General features: G+C 36.4%; 1 protein-coding gene across 1 annotated transcript; it reads left to right on the top strand.

Annotated features, from left to right (window-relative positions):
- Positions 1-2,159: 2,159 nt before the first annotated feature.
- LOC133864265 (zinc finger CCCH domain-containing protein 11-like) lies at positions 2,160-9,594 on the top strand. Its single transcript, XM_062300547.1, has 8 exons — positions 2,160-2,582; positions 3,159-3,243; positions 3,361-3,501; positions 3,643-3,731; positions 4,631-4,819; positions 4,990-5,120; positions 5,202-5,304; positions 9,200-9,594. Exons 1-8 carry the CDS (start codon positions 2,412-2,414, stop codon positions 9,380-9,382), a joined length of 1,092 nt encoding a protein of 363 aa, XP_062156531.1. The 5' UTR covers positions 2,160-2,411; the 3' UTR covers positions 9,383-9,594.
- Positions 9,595-10,637: the final 1,043 nt, after the last annotated feature.

Here is a 10,637-nt window from a genome sequence, read left to right as displayed (position 1 = left end):
TCTCAATGGCGCCCCAATCGAATGGGGCGACATCAGTATTGTTGGGAATTCGGCTGGCCCATGCTAAGGGTCAGAACCAGTCTCCTTGGCCCGGCCCTATCGTGTCCGCGTAGCAACAGATCACTCTAATACGGGTCGGGTCAAGTGCGGTCCAAGCTTAATAACCGTATTCAATGTAAGATACACTCCTAATTTATGGGATACTGCATGCTTTAAGCCTAAGCCATTACGCTACTCGGATTAGGATTATTTTAATTACTTGTTCGAATTTGAGTAGGTGATTATGAGAAATCGCTTATGAAATTCGACACGAACACGACACGAATATATAGAGTTCAAAAAAATTCACTTTTAAACTCCTTACATTTAGAAAGCATTATTGACAAAAGTAAATAATATATTTTAATTTTTCTTTAATTTTTTAATTTTTTTAATTGAAAATATGACCCGTAGCAAGGGTATTATAGGAATATTTCAACAAAATTGATCTTTTTAGTACTTTTTGCCAGTTTGTAGGGCTCGAGTGATACACTTAATAGTTCAAGAAACTACTTTAAAAACGATTAGTAATATAAAAGGCTTTTTTATAATTAACCATTATGTTAATCACACTTGCATCCTTTTAGTTTATTTACAAAAGTAATTGAAACCTTAAAAAATTAAAGGATGAAATTGAATTTTCACTTATTTCTTTAATGACACAAATTTTTATAAGAAATTTATACGAATTAGCCTCTAAAAGCGATACGAGTCTTTTATGTTATTAAAAAAGCATTTAAGAAATATATGCAATTAAAAAACAAGTCACACATCACTATTAGAAATTGATTTATAAAAAATTTAATACAAATCAATTTGTAAAAAGTTTATCTCATTTCTTTAAATGTGTACTTGTCATTTTTTTTTTAGCCTTATCGTTAGTTTAGATTTTATTTTGTTTATATGTGTGTGTATATATATATATCACATCATTTTAAAATGAGTAGTTATACGCACTCCCATTTCTCCGGATATTTTCACATTCCCTTAAATAGCATTTAAAACCACGTTAGATTAAAATTCTTTAAAGATTGATCCCAAATTTAATTATGGTTTTTAAAACTACATTAAAAAAAAAAAAAAAAAAAAAAAAAAAAAAAAAGGAGTAAAAGTTGGTGTAAAAAAGTAGAAGTGTATGTATCATTAATCTTTAAAAATTATAAGTAATACTATATACAATACACTTATTCCCTTTTTATCTTTAAATGTGATATAATTTTTAGAATTACAATTAAATTTAAAATTAATTACTATTAAATTTTTTGATATAGCAGTAATTTTAAAAACCACTTAAATCTTTAAAATAATTAAGAGACATATAGTTCATAGTCAGATAGGACTTAGGAGTCCTACATACATATGACATTGTAAATCTAACGTTGATGTTATGTTCGACCCATTACAAAGAGGGATAAATACATTGTTGGTCCATGTGGTTTGTCATAATTATTTTTCATTTCTTATGATTTAAAAAGTTAATAGGAGGTTATCGTGGTAGGCAATAATTACAAATCGATCCATTGAGTGAAATTCTGTTAAAAAATTTGACAAATTTTGTTAAGTGCCACGTCAAACAAAAAAGACGGCGACACGTGTCAATCTGAATAAAAAAATATAAATTTATTAAAGAATAAATAAATAAACTTATTTTTTTAAAAAAAAAAAAAAAAAAAACAAAAAATGGAAGGGTGGCTGGCCACCCCCAACCAATGGCGGTGGCCGCGTGCCACTCCTAGAAGGTCCAGTGGTGGCTTAGCCACCCTTCCATTTTTTTTTTGTTTTTTCTTTCTTTCTTTTTATTTAAACAAAATAAGTTTATTTATTTATTTTTTAATAAATTTATATTTTTTTTATTCAGATGGATACATGTCGCCTTCTTATTGATTTGATGTGGCGCTGACGTGACACTTAACAGAATCTGTCAAATTTTTTAACAGAATTTAACTTCAGGGATTAATTTGTAATTATTACTTATCATAAGGACCTCTTATAAACTTTTTGAATCATAAAAAGTAAAAAATAATTATGACAAATCAAAAGAACCAACAATGCAGTTACCAACAATGCAATTATCCTCACAAAGATATATGACTCTGGACTCCACCCGGAGAAAACAACAAGCCCAGCGCCAGCGGGGCAAACAGGGCATTATACCCGAACAAAATAAAATCTTCCTACCGTTCTGATCCAACACACTAGTCCTCCGCACATAGCAGAGAAATCCGCTCAAAACCCTAATCTACCTCTCCGATACAAACAAATCCCCCTCCAAATTCGTTGTTTTTCTCTCCGATTTCCTCATTTCAACAAAGCAAAGGAAGAGCTACAGATCTTGATTTTTGTATAAAAATTTGGAGCAAAGTTTATTAAGCATGCCGCCCAAGCAGCAGCCAGCGAAGACGGACATGGCGAAGAAGCAGAAGGTCGTGGAGGACAAGACCTTCGGGCTCAAGAACAAGAACAAGAGCAAGAATGTCCAGAAGTACGTCCAAACCCTCAAGCAATCGGTCCAGCCCAAAGTCGACCCCAAACTCGCTGCTAAGGTCCGCGGTTCTTTCAGTTCCCGTTGTTCTATTGGTTGCTGTTTGTTTATAGAAGATTGGATTTGTTAGTTTGATTTAATGAAACTAGGGAAAAAAAAATTATGTAAGTTAGGGTTCAATTGGGTTCCTGTTTGTTTGGCTAGAAAATGCTGTCATTTTCTCTAGGGAATGTCAATTTTAACTTTTAATAGTTCCCACACAACAGAGATCTGTTCAGTGTATGAAAAAATAAATGTGAGCTGAGTGAATTTGGTTGATGAGCAGAAAAAGTAGGAGGAAGAGAAAACAAAATAGAAAGAGCTCAATGATTTGTTCAATATTATTATTCTTGTCGCCATCATCATCATCAGTGCACTGAAATCTATATATCTCAAGCAAGCAAATTTTATAAGGTTAGAATTCAATTGGATTTCTGTTTGTTTCGCTGGAAAATGCCATTGAGAAAAATTTATTCTCTTGGAAATATCTATTTTAGTGGTGTATTTCCACACAACAAAGATTATTGTAGTGTTGAGGAAATAAATGTCTTTCCGGTCAGTAAGATGATTTGTCTGAATGAATTTGTTTGATGAGCAGAAAAAGAAGGAGGAAGAGAAAGCGAAAGAGAAAGAGCTGAACGATTTGTTCAAGATTGCGGTTAGTCAGCCGAAAGTTCCACCCGGTATGTGTCATGCACTTTTTTTATAATGAATTATTTGTTATTTTGATTGGTAGTTGTTTGTGGTTATGTTTTTGAATGGAATGGTATGTTTGTGATAGAAATTGGTAATTTGGGTAGGTGTTGATCCAAAGTCTATATTATGCGAATTTTACAAGGTGGGGCAGTGTACCAAGGGGTTCAAATGCAAGTTCTCGCATGATTTGAATGTCCAGAGGAAGGGTGAGAAGATTGATATTTACAGTGATAAGCGCGATGAAGGTGATTGAGTAGACTTTTGGTTTTGTGTTATGTAGTTATTCAGCTCTTATTGCCTTGCTGCTTATTTTTTCTTTCTTGGTAATCACCCAAATATGATTTTTATTTGTTGGGTGTTTGCTTCTTTGTTCATTTATTTTTAAGATACGATGGAGGATTGGGATCAAGAGACCCTGGAGAAGGTGGTAGAGTCAAAGAAGAATGAGTACAACCAGAATAAACCAACTGAGATTGTAAGTTCATTTTGAATCTTTAATGCTTTCTTCCAATACAATTTTAATGGTAGTTTCTGTCATTACAAACATGATATTGGAAGTGCTGTCCCTATTTTTCTCTCCTCAAATATCAATTAACGCTTTCAATTTATGATACAAACATATATGCATGTGTATGTGTGGATGCTTGTACTGTAGACTAATTTAGTGGTTACATTTGTAGATGTAGCTGTGGCCAGTTCCCTAATTTAGGGTGGGATATTAAGTTTGTCTGTTACACTTGTTAGCCAATTGCATGTAGAATTACGAGATTAGTTCTGGAAAATATTCTTTGCCCCCTCCAGAAAGGGAAAGATTTTGAAGTGGTGACAAGGTCCAAAGTTTGTTAGTTGTTTGATAATGTTGGAGTAATGTGAATCTTTGAAGCCTACGCAATAAAATGGTGAGAACTCATATTTCCCAAATGGAGAGAGAATCAACTTTCTTGTATTTCTGTGGGTTTCTGCTGCACTGTGATTTGAAGGTGATACATTGGCTCTTATTTAGAGGAACATGACCTCTATGAGCTCCTCGAGAGTTGGAAAGATGAAGCTTTTGAGTGAGTGGGTGCAGGATCGTCACCCCTCGTGGTTTTTACACCATCAAATTGCCCCTCTTGGCAGAGTTATTAATTTGATGGCTGCAAGGGTTATATGGGTCAGCATGGGATTCCTTTCATCATTCTTGGTTGTCCAATGTTATTTTAGTATTTGACCCAAGTATTTTCATTTTGATAAAATTCTTTAAACTTTTAAATAAAATTTGTTTGATCGAAGTCTGTACCTCATCAGGGGTGTTTACTTATTTTTTATTCAAGTTCTTAGTACACTGAATCTTTCTGCACAAACAAAAAGTTTTTTTAATAAATTTATATACAGGTTTGCAAATTCTTTTTGGAAGCAGTGGAAAAGAAACAGTACGGTTGGTTCTGGGTTTGCCCAAATGGGAGCAAAGAGTGTCACTACAGACATGCTCTACCTCCAGGATATATTTTAAAATCTCAAATGAAGGCACTTCTAGAGGAAGAGGCTGACAAGATTCCCATTGAAGAAGAGATTGAAAATCAGGTGATAATCATATTGTATTGGTTAACTTTAGTTTTTTTCTTTCAATCTTCGTACTGCGGCAATGATATTTTTGTCTGATTGCAGCTTCATATGTTCCAACCTAGATTATCAGTTTTATTTGCCCTGTTTTCTGCTGTCAGATTTAATTGATCCTTTGCTCTTTTCTTCAGCGTGCTAAAGTAACAACTTCTACTCCAATGACTACCGAGCTGTTCTTGCAATGGAAGCAGAAAAAGATAGACGAAAGAGAGGCTGGCTTGGATGCACAGCGAGCAGAGAGGGCTAAGAATGACCGCATGAGGTATTTATTTCCTATATGTTACTTTCAGAGTAATGATCTCCAATTGGACATGCTATTGATATAATTTTCTGTCTGTTTCAGTGGTCGGGAGTTGTTTCTTTTGGATGCTAGCTTGTTCGTGGATGATGCTGAGGCATATGAAAAATACCAAAGGGGAGAAGAAGCCGAGGCTGCTGAACTGAAGGTAATCCTTCTTTTTGATTTTATAAAGTAAATGGTGTCTTGAAACATACGGAACTTGAATTCCAACGTCAGGGAACTCTAACCCCCATCCCCCCTCTTTCTTTTGCCAACTTTTTAAGTTCCAACATCTTTATGATGCATGGTCAAAGCAATGTGTAACAGCTGATTTGTATGAAATGTGTCTTTTACGTATGATTTGCCCTTTTATATGTGTGGAGCACAGAAGTATATGCTACAACATGTTGATTGGTATGTTATAATTCAGGAAAACTGCTCATTCTAGTTTTTGGATGCATTTTACTTTGACAGAAATGTAGAGAAATCAATATATTAACCACAACGATATAATCTATGATATGCTGATTGAATCATGACTTATAGTCTTACTAGCATTTTTTCTTATGGTATAAGCAATGTAGAAAGGTAAATATGCTTAAAGCTCAATTTTGATGTCAACACATCTAGTTGGAAACCTTGATGCTGTATATGATGCTCTTTGGGCGTTGAGTTTATGAAACATGGAGAATTCCCACAGTTTGTTCTCCTTTCAACTTTTACTGCTAGACTAATCAAAAAAGTTTACTTGTACTAAAGGGGTTTGCTGGTGGGATGTGCTATCTTTGGTATTTTCATTCTTTGTTTGGGAAGCTTGTGCTTTTTAATTGAGGTTGAAGAATATCGTAGGTTTTGTATAGAGCCCGTGTACTAGAGCTCTCCCTTTTTCCTTTTCCTTAGTGATGCTGATTACTTATAAAAAAAAAAAAATTCTTAGAAAGCAAATATCTTCTCTCTTATGTCACAGTTTTGTTAAGATTTTGTCATATTTGTCAACTAGCTTTGAAGCAGTGGTGCAAGAACCAAAATCTTTGTTTGACAATTTTGGTGGTATTGAGCTCAAGTGCTTCTAGAAATGCTTAGGACTGCTATTGCTCAAGGCAGGCACAAAGATTTTTATTTGATTTAATTGACATACAAGGTTGGAAGGCAAATACCCTAGGTTTAGCCGGGTAGGAAACCATAATTATTTTGGTTTTCTATGCTGTATTAAAAAAAATACTAGGAAGTGTACATTTTCAACAATTTGATTTTGTAAGTTTGTTATAGTCATATTCAACAAAGCTTGAAATGCAGGTGATTGTATTATGAAGTCATTACGTTAGTAAACAGATAGAAAAAGAAAGGAGGTCATTTATCAAATTTAAAATCTTTTTTTTTTAATAAATAATCGCAAATTCAATAGAAAGTGTAAAGGTGCAACCCAAGTACATGATGTATACAAGAGAGACACATAACTAGAAGAAGAAAAAAGATCTAGAAAATATGAAAGCTTGAAATATTAAAGTCAAAGGCAACAACCCAATGGTAAAGTGTCTTAAAGAATAAAGCCTTTAAATCCACCAATGTCCTCTTACGGTCCTCAAAGCTCCGATCGTTTCTTTCCCTCCAAATGCACCAAATTGAGTCCTACCACCTTGCGCTTTCCAGCAAGCAAAGAGGTCTATCACTCGACTAGGCATAACCCAAGCTAGCCCTACATTGCTGAAGATGGTATTTCAAAGAGCACTGACAATCTCTCAATGGAGTAAAAGATTCGTTGACTCCCCACTCTTCTTAAACATGCAACACCAATCAACCACAATGACATGCCACTTCTTTAGATTATCCATGGTAAGGATCTTCCCTAATGCGGCCAACCAAGGGAAAAATGCCCCTCTCAAGGGAAAACCTTATTCTGCCAAATACCCCTTTAAAGGAAGGATAACTTTCTTCTTCTTTTTAAGTAATCGAGACATCGTTAAAAATATAAGGCAACCCTAGGTACACAAGAAGTATACAAGAGAAACCACCTAACTAGTAGAAGCAAAAAAGAGTAAGAAAATCATGATAACTTATCACCAAAGGAAAAACAAAAGCAGTTGTCCAAAGATATAGGATGTTGAAAAATAAAGACTTAATCTCCTCCAAAATCCTCTCAAGAAGGGCAAAGAAAAATATCGTGGGGAACAAGGGCATTGTAGTATGATTTGACATCGAACAACCCTCTCTTGGAAGGAACCCAACATAGCTTGTCTTCACCACTCCATCTCAACCTGAACGAATGCAACAAACAAGGTAAAGAGATCCACCTCTCAATCGTGAGCCGCTTTCGGAAAGTTAACATTCCACTGATAAGAGGCACTAGAAAGCTCAAAATGGTCTGCCATGGCATCTTCCTTGAAACGTGCATTGAACGACTTTGGAAAAGCTATCTTGACTCTTGAGGGCTTGATCTCCACACCACACGTCATGGCAGAATCTAATTTTGGAATCGTCACCTACCTCAAATCTAGTATGACTAGAGAGCTTCCCCAACCCCTTTTGATATTTTTTTCATAGCTCCACACCATACGTCCTATGGACCTCATTTGAACACTTTAAAGTATCTTTACTGGCTGATTGGTTGTCCTGAAGAAATCGAGGGGTTTCATTCATATTTGCATGGGTTTTGAAGGCAGCATATATCATCTTGAATGAGACCATTAGGGGCAAGAATTACAGCCTTAAGAAAAGCAACTGATGGTATTATTATTATGATCCTTATTAAATGCAAGCATTTTTAGTTATTCCATGAGGCAGATTAAAAGCTGTCATTTTAGAATTGGCCACATCATTGATAAGTTTACACTCAAAATTTTTATGTAAAAGAATGAGAAAAGTTCACATACCCCACTCAAATTATCACCCAATTGAACTCCCCAAACTATCAAATATGGTCAATGTCTTCCCAAGGCCAGGCAAAAGACACAAATGACCATTAATTAATTTTCAAAAGGACTAATATTCCTATAAATTTGAAAAAAGGAAAAAAAAATAAAAACAAAAATGAAAAAAACCTAGAACCACCCCCTTGGCCAAATCACCCCAAAATGGCCTTAAAAAAATTTGAGGGTAATGATATGGCCAAAGGGGGTGGCCGAACCATCCCCTAACCATTTGGGGGGTGGTTTGGCCACCCCCTCTGGCCAACTTGTGGGTGGCTAAACCACCCCCCATTTGACCAAAGGGGGTGGCTATTGTTTTTTTCTTTCAGAATTTTTATTTTTAGCAAGGCAATTTTTGTCATTGGGGGGACATTGTCAATTTTTAGTAGTTTGAGAGGCACATTGTTGCAGTATAAAGTTTTTTTTTTTTGTGGTGGTGGGGGGGGGGGGGGGGGGGGGGGGGGGTGGTTGGAGGGAGGTATATGGACTTTTCCTTAAAAGAAAAATAAATAATTTAACTTTCATGGAATAACCAACTAGGCCCTTTGATAAAATGCCATTTCCTAATGTGTCTTGACCTTCAGATTTTTGCAATAAGTGGTTGCTCTTAGATGTCAGACTTATGCCTTTGCCAACCAGATTCTTTTTAATTGCTTAGAAAAACCAACATCCTGAAAAGGACAAGGGTTGTGAAAGGATTTTTTTTCAGTCTTACATGGTTAAAAATGCGGGAGAAAAGGTCCAATTCGAATACTGCCAGCCACACCATGGAATAATTTTGCATTCTGTGCACAACAAAATGGATACATAAATTGCTGCATTCGTTACTTGTTTGGTATATGTTGTTACCTGTTGTTGTCTAAACTGAATCGAACTATTCATATCATGATTACTAGTATTCTTGTTTGCAATGTTTTCTTGAGTTTCTGTAACTGACAAGAAAGTCTCTTCTGGGCATTAGTTTTTATAGATTCTTATGGGCATTAGTTGTTTCTTGAGTTTAGGAACTTTTAATAAATAAATCGATTTCCAAGATCTAGACCAAGACATCTGCAGAAGTTCAGTTTGAAAAAGCAGCACTAAACGTGCAAGATGTGCTTGTTCAAGTGCGTTGTACATGGGACATTTGCATTATTTAATTGTGTTCAATTTCAGGTCAAAGATGACTCAGCCGCCGGGGAACCAAGCTCCTCAACTAACACCGTTGCTGATCCTGAGGAGGACGACTCTCTGCATGATGATGATGATGATGAGCTGGACATGGACGAGTTGAATGAGCTTGAAGCAAGTTTGTCAAAAACATCCATTCAAATTCGTGAGCCTGGTATAGAGGCATAATCTAGAGAGAGAGAGAGAGAGAGAGGCAGAGATGAATGTTGGCAACCGGCCATAAGTTTAAAATGAGGGATTTTGTATCCGGCTATCTGATCTAGCGGTTGTCTGGGAAAATAATCTATTTTACAAACACGGATAATGCGTGTTATGTGCATCTTTTATTGCTTGGAATGTGGCAGATTATTTGGTATGGCTGGAATCCAAATTTTTGTTCATTTTGCCCCCTCTTGGTAAAGATTGAGTGCCCATAAAACTCTCGATCTCTTTTCCCACCCCCCAAGTAAGCTATCAAACTGTCAAAAAGCTGGCTTTTTCAGAGGTATTGGTATGAAACATGTTGTTAGCACATAAGCTCGGTAAGAGTATGGGTGTTTAACATCAACAGAAGTAGCTGCTAGTGGTAATGATAATTTATGCAGAAGTGGTTGATGCAAAAAATCTCTCTCTCTCTCTCTCTCTCTCTCTTTCTCTCTCTCTCTGTCTCTCTCTCTCCCTCAACAGAAGTAGCTGCTAGTGGTAATGATAATTTATGCAGAAGTGGTTGATGCAAAAAATCTCTCTCTCTCTCTCTCTCTCCCTCCCTCACTCCCTCTATTTTTTTAGAGAGAGAAGCTCTCCACCCTTTTTTTCAAAATCCTCTGCTTCCCCTCTTTCTCCAAGAGATTTGTCTCTTCCCTCCTCCCTTCCTCTTCTCTTCTTTCCTTGCGTCTTCTTCTCTTACCATCTGCTTCTCTGGGTTCTTAGGGTTTATCTATTTCATGGGTGTAGTTTTTGGTGGTTGGGTCTTCTCCAGCTCGTTTCGGTCTGATAATTTATGCAGAAGTGGTTGATGCAAAAAATCTCTCTCTCTCTCTCTCCCTCCCTCACTCCCTCTATTTTTTTAGAGAGAGAAGCTCTCCACCCTTTTTTTCAAAATCTTCTGCTTCCCCCTCTTTCTCCAAGAGATTTGTCTCTTCCCTCCTCCCTTCCTCTTCTCTTCTTTCCTTACGTCTTCTTCTCTTACCATCTGCCTCTCTGGGTTCTTAGGGTTTATCTATTTCATGGGTGTAGTTTTCGGTGGTTGGGTTTTCTCCAGCTCGTTCCGGTCTCTTCCGTCGACGTTGTTTCTGTAGTTGGCCGTTGCGCTGTCGTGCGTGGGTTTTGGGTCTTTTGCATCATGAGTTGTAGATCTACTGTGTTTAGGTCCTCCTACCAATGCACGTGCTTCACCGGTGGTTTCGGCATCATGGTCCGGCTTTTCCCGTCGTTGGCGCTTTTG

Source organism: Alnus glutinosa, chromosome 3, assembly GCF_958979055.1.
Source record: "Alnus glutinosa chromosome 3, dhAlnGlut1.1, whole genome shotgun sequence".
Classification (NCBI taxonomy): domain Eukaryota; kingdom Viridiplantae; phylum Streptophyta; class Magnoliopsida; order Fagales; family Betulaceae; genus Alnus; species Alnus glutinosa.
The sequence above is the reverse complement of the archived record's forward strand: the minus strand, read 5'-3'. Positions and strand labels throughout refer to the sequence as shown.